General features: G+C 36.3%; 1 protein-coding gene across 5 annotated transcripts in view; it reads left to right on the top strand.

The window, feature by feature from the left end:
• The window catches only part of HMCN1 (hemicentin 1), a 508722-nt gene that overhangs the window by 414306 nt on the left and 72859 nt on the right, over positions 1–21557 (top strand). For all 5 annotated transcript variants that reach the window (XM_061187531.1, XM_061187534.1, XM_061187532.1 and 2 more), the window contains 6 exons: positions 2343–2612; positions 11113–11303; positions 15102–15315; positions 16760–16894; positions 17298–17488; positions 19067–19148. In XM_061187531.1, coding sequence (XP_061043514.1) covers positions 2343–2612; positions 11113–11303; positions 15102–15315; positions 16760–16894; positions 17298–17488; positions 19067–19148 — 1083 coding nt within the window. The remainder of the gene's footprint in view (positions 1–2342; positions 2613–11112; positions 11304–15101; positions 15316–16759; positions 16895–17297; positions 17489–19066; positions 19149–21557) is intronic.

Below are 21557 nucleotides of genomic sequence, written 5' to 3'. Positions count from 1 at the left end.
ACAAAAGGCTGAGATGGAGAATAATGGGAAAATGTGGGGACCACTTTACACTAGTGGTTAAAGTAGGCTTTAACCTACTGATGGGGGTACCATTGGAGCTGAGGGGGGTTACCATTGGAGCTGAGACCTGAATGATGAGCTAGGATGAGCCATGTAAAGGTAGCAGGGTGTCCAAGGAAGAGCGGGCAGCATGTGCAATGGCCCCAAGGCAGGAAAGGGTAAGAAAAGAAGCGTGCCAGTGTGGCTGACAGTAATGAACCTGGGAAGGCTGGCAAAATGTGAAGGAGGTCAGAAGAGAAAGTGGGACCAGCGCACGGAGTGCCCGAAGGACCAGAGGAGGGGTAAGATTTCCTTCTGTGTGCAATGTTGAAGCCTTTTAATGATTTAACCAAGACTGTTGTTTGGTTTTAGGAAGACCTCTTTTGCTGGTATGTAGATAATGATTTCGAGAAAGCACAAGTCTAGAGCTGGAAGAACTAGTAAAGTGCTCTAAGCATCATGTGATACAGTCTGGCTGGGAGTGCGAGTGGGTGTGTGAGTTGCAGGGGAAAATGAAAAAGAAGTGGTGGATTCAAGAACTCTTTGGAGATGTAATTGCCAGGATTGCTGATTAATCAGATTGGGAGGTTAGGAAAAGGGAAGAGTTAACGCTGTTTCCTGGGCTTTGGGCCTGAGCTAGTGATGGAGATAGTGCTGTGAGGGATGCAAGGGGAGGAACTGGTTTGGGAGGAAGGAAAGCGTGATTTCTGTTTAATCATGTTAGATGTGGGAAACTATTAGAAATCTAGCAGAGATGTCAAAAAGCGTTGAATATTTATGAATTCAGAACTCAAGGGAGAAGTATAGTCTAAGATATAAATTTGGAAGTAATCAGGGTATTTCAGTCTACAAGACTGGATGAGAATTTGGACCGAAAAGCGCTTAAGGACAAAGCCCCAGGACTCTGCATTGTTAAGAGGTCTGAGAAAAGAGAGAACACTGGAAAAGAATACAAAGGAGAGGAAAGAGATGACAGAGGAAAACTAGATGGAGGCTAGGAGAGGACAGTGTTTCAAGAAGGGAGTAGACAGCTTTTTGAATGCAAGCGAGAGGTCAGTTAAGATGATGACCAAGAAATATTCACTGGTTTTGGCAACACTGAGGTCATAGAAAAGAAGTAGTGAGGGTTTTTTCCTTCACTAATTGATTAAAACTATTGATATGAAAAAAAGAAACACTTTTTTTCAAAAAAGAAAAAGAAACACTTTGAACAACTAACAGCATTTCAATATTCCAAAATGGGAAAATGTGGGGACCACTTTACACTAGTGGTTAAAGTAAGCTTTAACAACTACTTGGGGGGGGATACTATTGGAGCTGAGGCAGGTACCACTGGAGCTGAGACCTGAATGATGAGCTAGGATGAGCCATGTAAAAGTAGCAGAGTGTCCAAGGAAGAGAGGGCAGCCTGTGCAATGGCCCCAAGGCAGGAAAGGGTAAGAAAAGCTCAGTAGAATATCCTTAGTGTAATCTATTGTAAACACTAGGAAGAGAAATCCTAATCATAAGTCCTTCCACCATTTTCTGAAGAAGTGGAAAGAGTTCTATCTATATACCGTCAACCCTTGACCAACACGGTTTGAACCGTGCAGGTCCACTTATACGTGGATTTTTTTTCAGTAGTAAATACTACATTACTGTACAATCCAAGGTTGGTTGAATCTGCAGGTGCAAAACCACAGATACAGAGGAGACAAGGATACAGAGGGCCAACTATAAGTTATATTCAGATTTTCGGTAGCACACAGGGTCGTCATCCCTAACCCCTGCGTTGTTCAAGGGTTAATTGTAATTCTTTTCCATATTCTACTTCTTTATTCCTTTATTCATTAACAAAATACCTTGTTAAATATGGCCACTGTATATGAGATCATAAGCACTGTAGGAAATGCATGAATAAAAAGATCTTTGAGCAGGTGAACAATTTCCAAACCTTGAAAAGGTCTATTTTGGAAGTTTTAAGTAGCTGATGAATCACAATACATGTATGTTAAAGAAAATACCTCTGTCAACACAGTCTAAGTTTTCTAGACATGAAATCCCTCATGAGTACATGCTTATATCCTTATTTAAAATTGATTATCATTTATATTTGTTAACTAGATAGAGAATAATTTTCTACAGTGGGTTCAATGAATTTTCTTTTCCAACGCAAACAAGCTATAACAATCCTTTGGTGATGATATGGTAAAGTCAGGGCTTTGTTTCTTGTCAATGTGACTTCACTTTGCTAGAGTGATACTGTAGTGTGTAAATGGTACATTCCTGCTTTTAAGATAACGTTCAAACCTTGTATCTTTTAGTTCCTCCAGTCATTAGCCCTCATCCTAAGGAATATATCATTGCTGTGGATAAGCCCATCATGCTACCCTGTGAGGCAGATGGCCTCCCACCACCTGACATTACGTGGCATAAAGATGGGCATGTAATTATGGAATCAATCCGCCAGCGCATCCTCAGCTCTGGAGCTCTGCAAATAGCATTTGCTCAGCCTGGTGACGCTGGCCAGTACACATGCACAGCAGCTAACGTGGCCGGATCAAGCAGCACGAGCACCAAGCTCACTGTCCATGGTAGGTTGTTTAGCATAAATCATTTCAGTGTGCTACATTACCATGGCAAAGAAAGAAAACCACCAGGAAAAAAATACAATGAAAATCCAAACAATGTAAAACAGTAATCCAGAGTGGAGTGTATGTGTGCATGTGGTATGTAGGTACACTTGCCCCTCAAATATGTTTTTGGTAAGCTATGTTTATTTGTGTGTGCACATATGTGTGTGAGAAAGAGAGATTTTATTAATAAAGCCAGGATAATTAATGTGTTGCCAATCCCCTCATATTGTGATTACTGGGATCTTTAATTTGGCTTATGAGGAGTCCATTTGTTTTGTTACTCTTCTGCTTTACTTTTCAAGTTGCAAGTCATCTTGCCTCAAAACTAATCACCATGTGACCTACATTATAAATGTAATGTGACTCTAATGAGAATTGGAGATCTATTTGATTCATTATTTTAAAGTATGTAGCAAAATATTTACGGGTATATTTGAATAATAGAAAAAAATACCATTTTTCCTTTGCATTCAGACAACTAACAAAATATCTAAAGATCAGCATTGAAATATTTTAGTTGTTACTTTGTTATTGTTTTTAATTGTATACTTTTAAGACTAAAGGTAGAATACCTATTAATATCAGTGGTAAGAAACAATAAGTAAATTAAACTGTTTCCAACTACTATTTTCAGAGGTAACTCTTGTTGTAATGATGAGTTTCTACTTTTTCCTTTTTAAAAAATTTGTGAAAGCTGTTTTTTATCTTTCAGGTGTATTTGAATTTTCTACAGTTTTATACCTGCTTTCAGTTAATATAATTGAACTAATTAATACACATTAGTCCTTTAGTTTCAAGTAAATAATATTTCTTCTTTCAAGTGTTTGTAGAAAATTTATGAAAATTGACCATATACTAAACAACAAAGAAATTGTTAATAATAATTTAAAAGTATAGGCCACAGTTCCTGCCCACAACACAATAAAGCTAGAAATGTGTAATGAACTTATAATGCCAAAATCCCAACCCCAGCCAAATTAAAAAATACCATTCTAGTCAACAAGTACGTCAAAGAATATGGTTTTATTTTCAGATTATTTAGAAAATAATAAAAATAAGGACACCACATATCAAAATGTATGGTGTGTGGCCAAAACTATAATCAAATATAAAGTCACAGCCTTAAAATTTTCGTTTTGAAAAAGAATGAATTTAAGTAAATGTACTAATGCTGCAACTTTGTAACCATTAGAAAAGTTGAAATATAAACCCCAAGGAAACCAGGATAAAGGAGATAATAAAAATACAGCATACATTAATGAAAAATGAATATTTATGACATACCATTCAGCAAAATAGATTTTTGGCTTTTCCATATTATCTATTGTTTATGCATATAATCATTCACATAGTCTTTGTATATTTACTCTTATAATCATAAAAAAATAATTTTTGCTGAAACCGTTTGTTCTAAAAAATGTCATTAAGATTGATCCATTTCTCAGCAATGTATTTGAAAAATTCCAAAATTTATTGTTTTGGGAGGGGAGTGTATTTTTACTTTTTTTTTTTTCTTATTAGTCATCCATTTTATACACATCAGTGTATACATGTCAATCCCAATCTCCCAATTCATAACACCACCACCCCCACACCCCTGCGGCTTTCCCCCTTGGTGTCCATATGTTTTTGCTCTACTTCTGTGTCTCAGTTTCTGCTCTGCAAACTGGTTCATCAGTACCATTTTCTAGGTTCCACATATATGTGTCAATATACGATATTTGTTTTTCTCTTTCTTACTTCATTCTGTATGACAGTCTCTAGATGCATCCATGTCTCTACAAATGACCCAATTTTGTTCCTTTTTATGGCTGAGTAATAGTCCATTGTATATATATACCACATCTTCTTTATCCATTCATCTGTCGATGGGCACTTAGGTTGCTTCCATGACCTGGCTATTGTAAATAGTGCTGCAGTGAACATTGGGGTGCATGTGTCTTTTTGAATTATGGTTTTCTCTGGGTATATGCCCAGTAGTGGGATTGCTGGGTCATACGGTAATTCTATTTTTAGTTCTTTAAGGAACCTCCATACTGTTCTCCATAGTGGCTGTATCAATTTACATTCCCACCAACAGTGCAAGAGGGTTCCCTTTTCTCCACACCCTCTCCAGCATTTGTTGTTTGTAGATTTTCTGATGATGCCCATTCTAACTGGTGTGAGGTGATCCCTCATGGTAGTTTTTTTTTTTTTTTTTTTCAAAACAATGTATTGCATCATATTTGGTACCTTATGTTTGACAACAAAAAGGAAATTACATCTGTAACTGCAGGAAAAAGAAGCTGGTCTGTTATTGAAAAAAAAAAATCTTGGGCCCTTTAAAAATTACAAAGTCTTGGGCTTGCCTGAAACAACTGAGCAAGAAATATATTCTTAGAAATGTAGGGCTTCAAGTATTACAAACCTGTGACACTGTGGAAAAATTCCAGAGGTATCTGAACTGCAGCACTTTTTTTTCTGCATGTCGTGAACAAGGCCTGCTGAGGTTTTTAACTGTTAGTCTCTTGATCGGTCACAGAATGGTAGTCAGGAGTTCTGCTCTTTAACTCCAAGCCATGGCCTCATTGTAGTTTTAATTTGCATTTCTCTAATAATTAGTGATGTTGAGCAGCTTTTCATGTGCTTCTTGGCCATCTGTATGTCTTCGGAGAAATGTCTATTTAGGTCGTCTGCCCATTTTTGGATTGGGTTGTTTGTTTTTTTAATATTGAGCTGCATAAGCTGTTTATATATTTTGGAGATTAATCCTTTGTCTGAAGATTCATTTACAAATATTTTTCCCATTCTGAGGGTTGTCTTTTCGTCTTGTTTATGGGTTCCGTTGCTGTGCAAAAGCTTTTAAGTTTCATTAGGTCCCATTTGTTTATTTTTGTTTTTATTTCCATTACTCTAGGAGGTGGATCAAAAAAGATCTTGCTGTGATTTATGTCAAAGAGTGTTCTTCCTATGTTTTCCTCTAAGAGTTTTATACTGTCCGGTGTTACAATTAAGTCTCTAATCCATTTTGAGTTTATTTTTGTGTATGGTGTTAAGGAGTGTTCTAATTTCATTCTTTTACATGTAGCTGTCCAGTTTTCCCAGCATCACTTATTAAAGGGACTGTCTCTTCTCCATTGTATCTCCTTGCCTCCTTTGGGATAGGTTAGTTGACCATAGGTGCGTGGGTTTATTTCTGGGCTTTCTATCCTGTTCCATTGATCTATATTTCTGTTTTTGTGCCAGTACCATACTGCCTTGATTACTGTAGCTTTGTAGTATAGTCTGAAGTCAAGGAGTCTAATTCCTCAAGCTCCATTTTTTTCCCTCAAGACAGCTTTGGCTATTCGGGATCTTTTGTGTCTCCATACAAATTTTAAGATTTTTTGTTCTAGTTCTGTAAAAAATGTCATTGGTAATTTGATAGGGATTGCATTGAATCTGTAGATTGCTTTGGGTAATAAAGTCATTTTCACAATATTGATTCTTCCAATCCAAGAACATGGTATATCTCTCCATCTGTTGGTATCATCTTTAATTTTTTTCATCAGTGTCTTATCGTTTTCTGCATACAGGTCTTATGTCTCCCTAGGTAGGTTTATTCCTAGGTCTTTTATTCTTTTTGTTGCAATGGTAAATGGGAGTGTTTCCTTAATTTCTCTTAGTGAATAGGAATGCAATAGATTTCTGTGCATTAATTTTGTATCCTGCAAGTTTACCAAATTCATTGATTAGCTCTAGTAGATTTCTGGTGGCATCTTTAGGATTCTCTATGTATAGTATTACGTCATCTGCAAACAGTGACAGTTTTACTTCTTTTCCAATTTGTATTCCTTTTATTTCTTTTTCTTCTCTGATTGCTGTGGCTATCCAAAACTATGTTGAATAAAAGTGGTGAGAGTGGACATCCTTGTCTTGTTCCTGATCTTAGATAAAATGTTTTCAGTTTTTCACCATTGAGAATGATGTTTGCTTTGGGTTTGTCGTATATGGCCTTTATTATGTTGAAGTAGGTTCCCTCTATGCCCACTTTCTGGAGAGTTTTTATCATAAATGGGTGTTGAATTTTATCAAAAGCTTTTTCTGCATCTATTGAGATGATCATATGGTTTTTATTCTTCAATTTGTTAATATGGTGTATCACATTGATTGATTTGCATATATTGAAGAATCCCTGCATCTCTTGGATAATCTCACTTGATCATGGTGTATGATCCTTTTAATGTGTTGTTGGATTCTGTTTGCTAGTATTCTGTTGAGGATTTTTGCATCTATATTCATCAGTGATATTAGTCTGTAATATTCTTTTTTTGTAGTATCTTTGTCTAGTTTTGGTATCAGGGTGAATGTGGCCTCATAGAATGAGTTTGGGAGTGTTCCTTCCTCTGCAATTTTTTGGAAGAGTTTGAGAAGGATGGGTGTTAGCTCTTCTCTAAATGTTTGATAGAATTCACCTGTGAAGCCATCTGGTCCTGGACTTTTGTGTGTTGGAAGATTTTTAATCACAGTTTCAATTTCTTACTTGTCATTTTTCTGTTCATATTTTCTATTTCTTCCTGGTTCAGTCTTGGAAGGTTATACCTTTCTAAGAATTTGTCCATTTCTTCCAGGTTGTCCATTTTATTGGCATAGAGTTGCTTGTAGTAGTCTCTTAGGATGCTTTGTATTTCTGCGGTGTCTGTTGTAACTTCTCCTTTTTCATTTCTAATTTTATTGATTTGAGTCCTCTCCCTCTTTTTCTCGATGAGTCTGGCTAATGGTTTATCAATTTTGTTTATCTTCTCAAAGAACCAGCTTTTAGTTTTATTGATCTTTGCTATTGTTTTCTTTGTTTCTATTTCATTTATTTCTGCTCTGATCTTTATGATTTCTTTCCTTCTGCTAACTTTGGGTTTTGTTTGTTCTTCTTTCTCTAGTTCCTTTAGGTGTAAGGTTAGATTATTTATTTGAGATGTTTCTTGTTTCTTGAGGTAGGCTTGTATAGCTATAAACTTCCCTCTTAGAACTGCTTTTGCTGCATCCCATAGGTTTTGGATCATTGTGCTTTCATTGTCATTTGTCTCTAGGTATTTTTTGATTTCCTCTTTGATTTCTTCCGTGATCTCTTGGTTATTTAGTAACGTATTGTTTAGCCTCCATGTGTTTGTGTTTTTTACGTTTTTTTCCCTGTAAGTGATTTCTAATCTCATAGCGTTGTGGTCAGAAAAGATGCTTGATATGAGTTCAGTTTTCTTAAATTTACTGAGGCTTTATTTGTGACCCAAGATGTGATCTATCCTGGAGAATATTCCATGTGCACTTGAGAAGAAAGTGTAATCTACTGTTTTTGGATGGAAAGTCCTATGAATATCAATTAAATCTATCTGGTCTATTGTGTCATTTAAAGCTTGTGTTTCCTTATTAATTTTCTGTTTGGATGATCTGTCCATTGGTGTAAATGAGGTGTTAAAGCCCCCCACGATTATTGTGTTACTGTTGATTTCCTCTTTTAGAGCTGTTTGCAGTTGCCTTATGTATTGAGGTGCTCCTATGTTGGGTGTATATATATTTATAATTGTTATATCTTCTTCTTGGATTGATCCCTTGATCTTTACATAGTGTCCTTCCTTGTGTCTTGTAACGTTCTTTAGGTTAAAGTCTATTTTATCTGATATGAGTATTGCTACTCCAGCTTTCTTTTCATTTCCAGTTGCATGGAATATCTTTTTCCATCCCCTCACTTTCAGTCTGTATATGTCCCTAGGTCTGAAGTGGGTCTCTTGTAGACAGCATATATATGGGTCTTGTTTCTGTATCCATTCAGCAAGCCTGTGTCTTTTGGTTGGAGCATTTAATCCATTCACATTTAAGGAAATTATCAATATGTATATTCCTATTACCATTTTCTTAATTGTTTTCCATTTGGTTTTGTAGGTCCTTTTCTTCTCTTGTGTTTCCCACTTAGAGAAGTTCCTTTAGCATTTGTTGTAGAGCTGGTTTGGTGGTGCTGAATTCTCTTAGCTTTTGCTTGTCTGTAAAGCTTTTGATTTCTCCATCGAATCTGAATGAGATCCTTCCTGGGTAGAGTAATCTTGGTTGTAGGTTCTTCCCTTTCATCACTTTAAGTATATCATGCCACTCCCTTCTGGCTTGTAGAGCTTCTCCTGAGAAATCAGCTGTTAACCTTATGGGATTTCCCTTGTATGTTATTTGTCATTTTTCCCTTGCTGCTTTCAATAATTCTTCTTTGTCTTTAATTTTTGCCAATTTGATTACTATGTGTGTCAGCACGTTTCTCCTTGGGTTTATCCTGTATGGGACTTGCTGCACTTCCTGGACTTGGGTGGCTATTTCCTTTCCCATGTTAGGGAAGTTTTCAACTATAATCTCTTCAAATATTTTCTCGGGTCCTTTCTCTCTCTCTTCTCCTTTTGGGACCCTTATAATGCGAATGTTTTGCATTTCATGTTGTCCCAGAGGTTCCTTAGGCTGTCTTCATTTCTTTTCATTCTTTTTTCTATAGTCTGTCCACCATTCTGCCTTCCAGGTCACTTATCCGTTCTTCTGCCTCAGTTATTCTCCTATTCATTCCTTCTAGTGTAGTTTTCATTTCAGTTATTGTGTTGTTCATCTCTGTTTGTTTGTTCTTTAATTCTTCTAGGTCTTTGTTAAACATTTCTTGCATCTTCTCGATCTTTGCCTCCATTGTTTTTCCGAGGTCCTGGATCATCTTCACTATCATTATTCTGAATTCTTTTTCTGGAAGGTTGCCTATCTCCACTTCATTTAGTTGTTTTTCTGGGGTTTTATCTTGTTCCTTCATCTGGTACATAGCCCTCTGCCTTTTCATCTTGTCTATCTTTCTGTGAATGTGGTTTTTGTTCCACAGGCTGCAGGATTATAATTCTTCTTGCCTCTGCTGTCTGCCCTCTGGTGGATGAGGCTATCTAAGAGGCTTGTGGAAGTTTCCTGATGGGAGGGACTGGTGGTGGGTAGAGCTCAATAAAACTTTAATCTGTTTGTCTGCTGATGGGTGAGGCTGGGTTCCCTCCCTGTTGGTTGTTTGGTCTGTGATGACCCACTGGAGCCTTACTGGGCTCTTTGGTGGGGCTAATGGCGGACTCTGGGAGGGCTCACGCCAAGGAGTACTTCCCAGAACTTCTGCTGCCAGTGTCCTTGTCCCTTGGTGAGCCACAGCTGCCCCCCGCCTCTGCAGGAGACCCTCCAACACTAGCAGGTAGGTCTGGTTCAGTCTCCTATGGGGTCACTGCTCCTTCCCCTGGATCCCGATGCACACACTACTTTGTGTGTGCCCTCCAAGAGTGGAGTCTCTGTTTCCCCCTGTCCTGTCGAAGTCCTGCAATCAAATCTCGCTAGCCTTCACAGTCTGATTCTCTGGGAATTCCTCCTCCCGTTGCCGGACCCCCAGGTTGGGAAGCCTGACATGGGGCTCAGGACCTTCACTCTAGTGGGTGGACTTCTGTGGTAAAGTTGTTCTCCAGTTTGTGAGTCACCCACCCAGTGGTTATGGCATTTGATTTTATTGTGATAGCACCCTGCCTGCCATCTCATTGAGGCTTCTCCTTTGTCTTTGGATGTGGGGTATCTTTTTTGGTGAGTTCCAGTGTCTTCCTTTCGATGATTGTTCAGCAGTTAGTTGTGATTCTGGTGTTCTTGCAAGAGGGAGTGAGAGCATGTCCTTCTACTCCACCATCTTGAACCAATCTCTATTTTTACTTTTTGAGCCAAGTATTCTTAATATTTTTTAAGCCTTTCTTTTAGAAGTGAATATCTTAGTTCCAAGTTCACTAAAGTATTTCTTAGTACCCTGAAATAGTCAATTGACCTTTCTATATTGCCTAAATTCCATTTCAAAAAAATTTGAGGCAATGGTAGTATTTGCACAGAATTATGAAATCACTGTAAAAATTTCTCTGTGACAGTATAAAAACTAAATTAAATGTCTTCACTGGTTTTACTTGCATTTGTTGTAACACATGTGAAATACTGCAATAAATATTTTTTTCTTTAGCACTTTGTGATATTTAATATGGGGTGAGTATTTTACAGTGTTTTTAACTAGGGACTTTTATTAGTCTATCCTCACAATATCTGTGTGATACAAATCTAGCAATTCTACAACTATAGAAGCATTTTTGGTTTTAGTTGCTCTTGTTTATTTTACTTCAGTGCAATAAGCAAAAGAAACTCAAGTAAGGAAAAGTCAGGAAGTCAAATAAAATCTAAATATTTCTCACCAGTTCTATGTCATTTTTTCAGAAATTGATATTCAGCAAGTCCAGATGCATTAGAATTCTTGCTAGCATCAAAAATATGGATTGCTTTCATAGTAACAAACAAGTAAATGGCTTGATAAATTTTGTTAGTATTTCTAGCAAGTTACCCTCAAGAAAGTCTATTGTGTGTTAATTTTCAGTGTGAATAAAGATATTATTGAACTCAACATCCTGAATACCTATCATTTTTAAACTCTTCATAGTACCACCTAGAATTCAAAGTACAGAAGTACATTACACGGTCAATGAGAATTCACAAGCCGTTCTTCCATGCGTGGCTGATGGAATCCCCACACCAGCAATTAACTGGAAAAAAGACAATGTTCTTTTGGCTAACTTGTTAGGAAAACACACTGTCGAACCCTATGGGGAGCTCATTCTGGAAAATGTTGTGGTAAGTTTAATAGACATGAATAGATACATTAAGCCAGATTATTAATTCACCTTTTTACATTTAGTGACTTAGCTCAGAAATGTATTTTTTAATAATGAAAGGAAAGAAGGTACTCTTATAAATTCAGGTCAAAAAATTAATTTTACACATATTTCATTTTATGTCCCCGAGAACAGTATTTAGCAGATCGTGAGAACTCATAAGTGGCCTCCTTCTAAAATTATTTTATTTTTGTGGAAATCTGTGTTTATCAGGAAAAATTCTAAGCCTCTCTTATATTCCATGTTTGTAACAATGCATGAGGATGGTTAGAAGAGTAGAGATGTAAGAATGTCTGATGTATTATTAAGCAAATACAAAAAGCAGGCTTTTTGCTCTTTTCAGGTTTTTAAATAACTCTTAGTCTTAGGGATCAGGGCAAGCTGGGGTTTTTGAATATTGTTAGGTGGTACTTCGCCAGTTTGCAAAATTGTAGCTATGGGAAGCATCTTAGTTTTTCAGTATGAGCCCACTTGAAGAGGAATCTGTATCTATGTATACCACATGACTTTTTAAAAAATTATCATGTAGTTTGAGAGTATCAGTGCTTGGTACTAAATATTAAACATGATTAAAATGTCAATCATATTCAGAGCTTTTGTGCCTATCTTATTCCTTTTCATTACCCTTCAAAGTGCCTAAATTTCATTACAAAGTCTTCATAGAATTAAATTTGAACAAATTAAAATGATAAAATTGATCACGTTCACTTCACAGTATAATTTCAGCCTTTAGCCAGACTCCTGGAATTACCAGATAAATAGCTCTAGTGATAGGCTAACTCTGTCTCATGTGCTAGTAGAAATTGTATTTATTCAAATCTAAGTTTCCATCAATTGTAAGATGCACCAATATTTTATGTGCCACTAAGAAAAAAATATATAGTCAAGTAAACTAGAGAAGATCATCAATTTTTAAGTTGTATCCCAAATTCAGAGATATTAAAAGTTAAAACTATGAATTTTAGAATTGATAAAATAAGGATAAATTTGTTTGCTTGTTTGTTTGTTTAAGCTGGTAAACATCTCCGGTAGGGATTACTCCCAGGTTCAAGAATGTTGAATTAGGCCCCTTAATCACTCTTAGACCTGAAGAAATTAAATAAGAAAAGTTTAGACTTTTAGTGAGACAGTGACTCAGATACATTAAGAAATATATCAACAATAAGGTAGCTTATAAAAACTAGATAAAGGACACAAATGATAAGAAGTCTATTTGTGAATAATATGTACAATCCAGATTTTCAAAAGCTTTACTTCCATAAAATCCTTGATTTTAAACTTAAGTTGTTATAACCTGGGAATTTTAAGAATAGCTAAGTGGTGTCAGAGTGGGGAGACCTTTCCATGGAATATGATTTATTCCTGTTTGCCCTTATAAAAATTAGTATACAACCAACCAAATTTAGATTATACCTATAATGAGTAATTACAATTTTCATGCTGCATTTCCAATCAGTTTTTTGATGCTTCAATGCAAAAAATATATATATATATTCTTAAACTTTTTAAAAAGAAGAAAAAGTCTGTACCTTAACACAGTCAGAAGCATTCAGTCATTAATTCAACAAATATTTATTGAGTACCTTCTCTGTGATCAACACTGATTTAGGCACTGGGAATAAATACATCAGGGAACAAAAGAATCAAAGATCCTTGCGCTCGTGGAGTTTATTTCTAGAGGAGGGAGATAGACAATAACAAATAAAAATAAACAATGTATTGTTCCATACCAGTTGCCAAAAGAAAACAACTGGTATGAAAAATAAAAGAAGAGCAGGGTAAAGGGGATCAGAATTCGGAGGAGTACAGGTTACATTTTTAAATAGCATAGTCAGAGTAAATGTCCTTTGGGAAGGAGACATTTTGAGCAAAATTTGAAGGAAGTGAGTTAGCTAAGCAAATATCTGGAAGAGGAGCATCCCAGGCAGAGAAAACGGGGATGCTCCTTCCCCAGATTTTGGGGGCAAAGAAATTAAGGTGGGTGCAAAGAATGCAAGAATGTAAGGTAGGAACATGTCTGATGTATTTGAGAAACAGGAGGCCAGTGAAAGCAAAGAAGAAAAAGAATGAAAAGAGGGAGAAAGAAGTCAGAGAAAAATGAAGGCCAGATACATGTAGTGTCTTGTAGGTCATAACAATTTTGCATTTTACTCTGAGTAAAATCAGAATCCATTACAGGTTTTGAGCAGGGGAACAATGTTGTCTGCCTTATGTTTTTGCAATATTGCATTGGCTCCTCCTCCCCCTTCCCCCCCCTCCTCTTCCTCCTCCTCCTAGTCCATGAGAATACATGGTAAGGAGGCAAGGATAGAAACAGAAAAGACCAGTTGGGAAGATGGTCTGGAGGCAGAGTAGAGATTATAGGACTCAAAGCTGAACATTAGGTCAATCCACATCTCTGACCCAATTTCATTCCTTTTTATGGCTGAGTAATATTCCATTGTATATATGTACCACACCTTCTTTATCCAGATACTATGTGTAAAATGGACAACTGATGGGAACATGCTGTACAGCACAGGGAACTCACCTAGTGCACTGTGGTAACCTAAATGGGAGGGAAGTCCAAAAGGGAAGGGATATCTGTATGCATATGGCAGATTCATTTTGTTGTGCAGTTGAGGCTAACACAGAATTGTAAAGCAACCATACTCCAATAAAAATTAATTTTAAAAAGCTGAACATTAGCAGAGAAGGGGTGAGAAGTGATTGGATTTTGCACATACTTTGAAGCTAGGATTTCCTAGCTAGATTGCAAGTAGAGTCTGAAAAAGAAAAGAATAAAGGATAACTCAAATGTCTGAGAACAAAGGCATGAACAACTGGAAGAACAAAGTAGCCATCAACAGATGGTGTGAAGGCTGCAGATAGAACAGGAAGGGGAAATGGGGAGTTCAGTTTTGGACATGAGTTTGAGATGTCTTTTAGACATCTAAGCAGAGAGTTGGAATGAAAAATTCAATGTAGTTGGGATTTGGAAGAAAGATCTGGGCTGGAGATCCTGGTACTCATCAATAGATAGATGATATTTAAAGCCATAAGACTGGATGAGATCACCAAAGAGGTGAGTGCAGATACAGAAGAAAAGAGGACTAAGACTGAGCCCTCTCACATACCAACATAAAGACATTAATGTGGAGGGGAAGCCAGCAAAAGGAGATGGAAAAGGAGCAACCAGTGAAGTAAGAAGGAAACTAGAGGAATGGGGTGCCCTGGAAGCCAAGTGAAGACATGGTTTTAAAAAGAAGGAAGCCAAAATTGTGTCAAATGCTGCCAATACATCTAATAAAGTGAGTGCCAAGAGCTGGATTTAGCAAGTGAAATTTTGGAATTGCAGGTGTAACTGCCCTTACTCTTGCCATTTCCTTTGATAATTTTGGTGGACTTTGGTGCCACATTACCCAGAGAGCCAACTATGCTGTCAAGATTCTAACAGCCTTTGGGACTATTTGCTCTTTATTTGTACATTGCAGTACAGCAGTTGATGTTTAATGAACTTTATAATCTGAAGTTTTCTGAGATCTTATTATTATAAATTCTATAGTTCTATAAGGTATGGGCTTTTGTTTAAATTCTTATACATTTTAAATTATGTTATTTAAAAGCTAGCCAGATGGTTCAGACTACAAAATGGAAATTTAAACTGTCTTTAAAGAAGAGTGCTCCTTTGGGGACCAAGGTATGCAATTTTATGTATTATATGTAGTATAATGTAAGATTATGTAATTTTAAGCCCTATGATTTTTCTTTCTTTAAGCCAGAGGATTCTGGCACCTATACCTGCATTGCTAACAATGCTGCAGGTGAAGACACACACACCGTCAGCCTGACTGTGCATGTTCTCCCCACTTTTACTGAACTTCCTGGAGATGTGTCATTAAATAAAGGAGAACAGCTACGATTAAACTGTAAAGCAACTGGTATTCCTTTGCCCAAGTTAACATGGACCTTCAATAACAATATTATCCCAGGTTGGTAATTTAATTCTTAAGAAGTGAATAGTACAACCATAGAGAACTCAAAACCAATCTCCTTTTTTGTTTTAAAGCCCAGGAGCCCTCACCCCTGGGAGGACAAGTGTCTCTATTTGTTAGACTTTATGACCAGCATAAAGATATTGTCTGTAAAGAGAAATTGTTGCATCCCAAAATTGAGTTCTGAAGTACTGCATTTACAAATGCCTTGCTGGAAAATTAGTAATAAGCTTGAGTTTTCTCTGCTATAAAGATTTATGTTAATCACTAGAATTCACCAACTGTATCACCTTAACAATAATAGTATACCTTACTATGGAAAAATAAACTCTAAAAAACTTAATCAGTACTCTTTTCTGAAGGTGTAGTACTAACTTAGCTATTTAAATTTTTTTTTTTTTTAATTTTATTTATTTATTTATTTATTTATGGCTGTGTTGGGTCTTCGTTTCTGTGCGAGGGCTTTCTCCAGTTGCGGCAAGTGGGGGCCACTCTTCATCGCGGTGCGCGGGCCTCTCACTATCGCGGCCTCTCTCGTTGCGGAGCGCAGGCTCCAGACGCGCAGGCTCAGCAATTGTGGCCCACGGGCCCAGCTGCTCCGCGGCATGTGGGATCCTCCCAGACCAGGGCTCGAACCCGTGTCCCCTGCACTGGCAGGCAGATTCTCAACCACTGCACCACCAGGGAAGCCCCTATTTAAATTTTTAAAGCTTAATTTTCCACATAATATTCAGCACTTTGAAACTTTAAAAGATAATTTGAATGAGAGAGAACATGCAAGGTAAACATACTTAACATAATTAGATATTGGCTGGTCTAATCAAAACCTTATTTAGTATTGATTATTTTAGGATTAGCATGTTTATCTTATACTCTATTCCAAGTATTGTAAATACCGTTGTAAATATATCATCATCACTTATGGAGAAGTTCAAATTATTACAAATTTAATCTTGTTGTCATTATTTATTACCTAACTAGCGTATACTTTCATGATTTCCCCTCTGAGCTGCCAGGTCAGTTGAATTATATTTTGATGTAAATTGTTTTGGAGGAAAAGTGGTGTGAGAGAAATGAAATGGAAAATGTCATATTTCTGAAAGATTTTTTGAAACCCAGAGAGACTGTGAGCCAGCTTTAGGCAACCCTTTGAGATGAAAGGTGTACTTCAAATTGAAAATTAATTTTAAAAGATGTTTGTTTTCATTCTCTTCTCCTGTTCCTTCTGTTTTTCATTCTTCAAACAAGTGTCTAGAGACACAGCAAATAGCTCAGGAAGAAATCCCTGGAAAAGGCTCTCTCCTCCAATGTCATAATGAGATCTCTTTGGTTCAATTGCTGACCAATTCATAAATCTAACCTGCAAAATATTGAGCTGTAGTGATTATTTTCCTAGGTTACTGAGAGGCATTTATGTTGCTTTCTACCTTGTTTCCTTCAGCCCACTTTGACAGTGTAAATGGACACAGTGAACTTGTTATTGAAAGGATGTCAAAAGAAGATTCGGGTACTTATGTGTGCACTGCAGAGAACAGCGTTGGTTTTGTGAAGGCAATTGGATTTGTTTATGTGAAAGGTAGATAAAAGTGTTCTATTTTTAATTTGTAATTTATTTATGATGAATGGTTTGTGTTTTGCCTCCTTATTGTGTAGTAATACAACTTCAGTTTATTAGTCCATTTAGTCTTATTTCACAGATATGCAAATTCATGATGTAAAAAAAATTATGAACATTCAACTCAAAAGTAGGTAAGCAGTATGTAAAGAGATCATTTGGCACAAAATGGAATCATCCACTTAGGTTATTGAAATGGACAAAATTATCTCATTGATTAGCATGAGCAATTAATTCTGGAAGATTCATGGGGCTCAAAAGTGGCTTTTCCCCTCTTCACTAAATTATCTTTTAAATAGATCAAAATCACAAAGAAATTATTGGAGCTTCCTTTTCTTATACTCATCTTTTGTTATTTCCCCAGAACCTCCAGTCTTCAAAGGTGATTACCCTTCTAACTGGATTGAACCACTTGGTGGTAATGCAATCCTGAATTGTGAGGTGAAAGGTGATCCCGCCCCAACTATCCAGTGGAGCAGAAGGGGGATGGATATTGAAATTAGCCACAGAATTCGGCAACTTGGAAACGGCTCCCTGGCCATTTATGGCACTATAGTAAGTCACACTGGAATTGTCAGTATGCACTTTAACTGTCACAATCAATGCCTCTCTACAGGTGCCATGGATGGGAAAAGTTTCTCATGCATTCCTATTTTAATCATAAAATCTGAATCAATGGGTTCTTTTAAAAAACTGAAACAATGGTTCAAATTGATGATTTTTAGCCCTTCAAAGAAGTACAAGCAATAAAATAATTTTGCTGCTTTGTTCTCCATCATTGACCTACTGTTCAACACCAGTAGATAACTTCCTCAAATCTGTTTTAGAATGCAGAAATTGAAGAATTACAACATTGTAAATTACAAATAAATGTTAGATTTCATCACCAAGTCGATACCTATATTAGGCTTTCCAAAAGCTTCAGTAATTCAGACAGTGATTAGTACTTTAAGTTATTCTAATTTGGGGGTCAAGTGAATGAGATATTTTATCTGAAAAATTCTTAACTAGACTAAATGAGGGTAATTTGTTAACCTACTGTTGAATTAATTAATTAGTATATACTATCCTATCACCTGCTCCAATGGGCCACTCTCAGTCTTTTCTTCTCCTTGGCTTTATTTCAACCTTAGATGTTATTGATTGTCCCTTCAATTTTGAGATGATTTCTACCTCTAGCTACACTAATGAGTCTCAGGCTTCTTCATTACTGCTTTACCCTCCTTTTCCTCTACACAAACATTACTACTTCTGAAGTCCTTGGTACTTCTCCTAATATCAATATTAATACTAATACTAATTATTTTCCACCATACAATTTCAGATTCCTAACCCTATACCTTCAACTTGAAACTCAAGTTCCGTTTACAGTTTCCTACTAGAAATCTCTATTTGGATAATGCATTGATACCCCGATTAAACATCTAAATCAACATCTGTCTCTCTCCTCCCACCCTCCTCCACTTCCTTCAATTCAGTTCCCCTTAACTGACTTACTCTTTCTATTAACAAGACCAGAATTCTTCTGTTCACAAGACCTTAGCAAAATCTGTGTCTCTAATTAATCATCAAATCTAAACTCATGTGGTCCTTATTTTCTATACCAACCATATATGTATAAATTTGTGACTTACATTCTGTGATTTGTCATCATTAGTAAATTAGTTTCTCGCTTTCTTTCCTGCATTTCAAGCTTTCTAAATGGAGGCTAAGCTTAATGTTTTTTTTTTTAATAACCCCCGTAAGAAAGAACTAGATATTCGTTGATTTGTTCTGATTATTTAATGCTTTTTAAGATATCTATAAGAATAGTGTTGGCATTTTTCTTTAATAAGATAATTTTGGATAAATGATCGTAAAAAATGTGATTTTCTGCTTAGGTTTCCTGCCAGTTATCGTCCCCTGAGAGCAATGATAGGTTGTTCAGAAAAAATTTAAGCTAGGAATTTCTTTCTCTTCTTTTCTTTAAAAAAAAAATCTATTTATGTGGTTAAATATATGTAAGTTTTTCTATTTCCATTGAAATACCATCTCAAAAACAAAATTGCATATAAACAAGCATCATGGTAATAAAAAGTGATTTGCGCTGTTCTATAGGCACATATTTTTATAAAACACTGCTTATTTCCATAGAATGAAGATGCCGGTGACTATACATGTGTAGCTACCAATGAAGCTGGGGTGGTGGAGCGCAGCATGAGTCTGACTCTGCAGAGTAAGCTGCTTAATCAAACTCTAATTAAACACTTGTTTTAAGAAATGTCCATTTAATTGTTCATTTAACTTTCTAGCAAGTACATTAATGGTAGCTTTCAGAGTCTGTCTAACTTACTTTTCTGCTGCTGACGGAGCAGCTGTTACCAAGCATAAGACTGATACAATGTTGCAATATATTTTATGTAACACATGCAGCTCACGCTTGCAGTTGCTTGGTAGCAGAGCTTTTTGTGTTGTTTGCAATATATTCAATCGAGTACCCTTCGTATAGCTCCTCACAGCTGCTGTAATGAACTTACAAAGATGTCGTTTTCTGGCACTTGAAAAATAAGTGTTGAAAATAAAGACTAATTTAAATGAACTCAAGAGTGCTCCGGCTCGATTGCTGTCAATCTGCCGTGAAATAACTATGTGTTCTGGGCAGGATTATCATGCTCGTGATGAAAGCCCTCAGTATAAACCACTGGAAGACAGGTTTTCATAATTAGAAAAACATGAAAAACTCCAGTGGCTCCCTGGACAGTCCCCAGAACCACTTCAGGGGCTGACCCGAGAACAATGTCATTAGGTTGAGAATTTAAGGAAATCAGCTTATTTTGCGAATAGCCTCAGTAATGAATGGGATGAATTTATTTACATTTTCTTTATTCACTATTGAGAGATGCTGTAGACGAGCATTTACTAACAGCTGTTTGCCAAACTACTATTCTCTAAAACTTTAACACTGAATAGATATTTAACAGATATTTAAGACAGTGGTTCCCCCCCCCCACCAGCTTTATTGAGGTATAATTGACAAATAAAACTACGTATATTTAAAAGACACAGATGTAGAGAATGGACTTGAGGACACGGGGAGGGGGAAGGGTAAGCTGGGACGAAGTGAGAGAGTGGCATGGACTTCTTATATATACTACCAAACGTAAAATAGATAGCTAGTGGGAAGCAGCCGCATAGCACAGGGAGATCAGCTCTGTGCTTTGTGACCACCTAGAGGGGTGGGATAGGGACGGTGGGAGGGAGGGAGACGCAAGAGGGAAGAGATATGGGAACATATGTATATGTATAACTGATTCACTTTGTTCTAAAGCAGAAACTAACACACCATTGTAAAGCAATGATACTCCAATAAAGATGTTAAAAAAAAACACTACGTATATTTAAAGTGTACAGTGATGATTTGATATACATGTACATTATAAGATGATTACCACAATCAAGTTAATTAACACATTCGTCACCTCACACAGTCATTGTTTTTGGTTTGTTTTTTGTGGGTTTTTTGGTGAGAATATTTAAGATCCATTCACTTAGCAAATTTCAAGTATTTCAGTATGGTACTACTAACTGTAGTCACCATGCTGTATATTAGATCCTCAGAATTTATTCGTCTTATAATCGAAAGTTTGTATGTTTTGACCAGTATCTCCCCATATCCCCCACCCTTCAGCCCCTATTCTCTGTTTCTGAGTTTGACTTTTTTTTTTTTTTTTTTTTTTTTTTTAAGATTCTACATGTAAGTGATTTACCACACATGAATTGTCTCTTTTTTGTCTGGCTTATTTCACTTAACATAATGCTGTCCAGGTCCATCCATGTTGTCACAAACGGCAGGATTCCCTTCTTTTCATGGCTGAATAATATTCGTGTGTGTGTGTGTGTGTGTGTGTGTGTGTGTGTGTGTGTGTGTGTGTGTGTGTGTGTGTATGTTTGTGTGTGTATACAAAATAGAATAGAATATATTATATATACCATATATGTAATATATATATATACCATATTTTCTTTATCCATTCATCCATTGAGAGACACTCAGGTTGTTTGTATGTCTTGCTAAGACAATGTTTTATTAAAATACATATCTACCAAATGATAACTTTGTGGGATGTCATTAGGAAAAAAGAGTGCCATGATCAAATAAGTCTGAGAAAAAAATAGATTAAACAAAGTTTATTCATTTATTAAATATATAAAGAGCACCTACTATATGCCAAGCCCTGCTTAGGTGCACCAATTTCTTTACTGCAGATATTTCCAGAAATGTTAATATGCAGATGTGAGTTAGTTATAACTCAACAAGAGGAAAATATAATATTCTACATTTCCCCCAAAAAATGTTATTTCCATGAAACCTTTGTTGGGTGAGTGTAGGTAGGTCATCTCATGATTAATCTCTCCTAGAAGAGTGTTCCACTGACTGACAGTTTAAGAAAAGCTGCATTAGATTAGATTAGCTCATCTACATACTGACAATAAATTCATTGTAATAAATGAGGGATATAAAAAAGCCAAAAATATAATTTGTTTAAAATTAAGATTAAAGCACCAGAAGAAATGTCTTCATTTAGATAAAATGCTCGTATTTAACTGATCATTATGTGACTGATAGAATTAATTCAACTTTGAA

Source organism: Eubalaena glacialis, chromosome 3, assembly GCF_028564815.1.
Source record: "Eubalaena glacialis isolate mEubGla1 chromosome 3, mEubGla1.1.hap2.+ XY, whole genome shotgun sequence".
NCBI lineage: Eukaryota > Metazoa > Chordata > Mammalia > Artiodactyla > Balaenidae > Eubalaena > Eubalaena glacialis.
The sequence above is the reverse complement of the archived record's forward strand: the minus strand, read 5'-3'. Positions and strand labels throughout refer to the sequence as shown.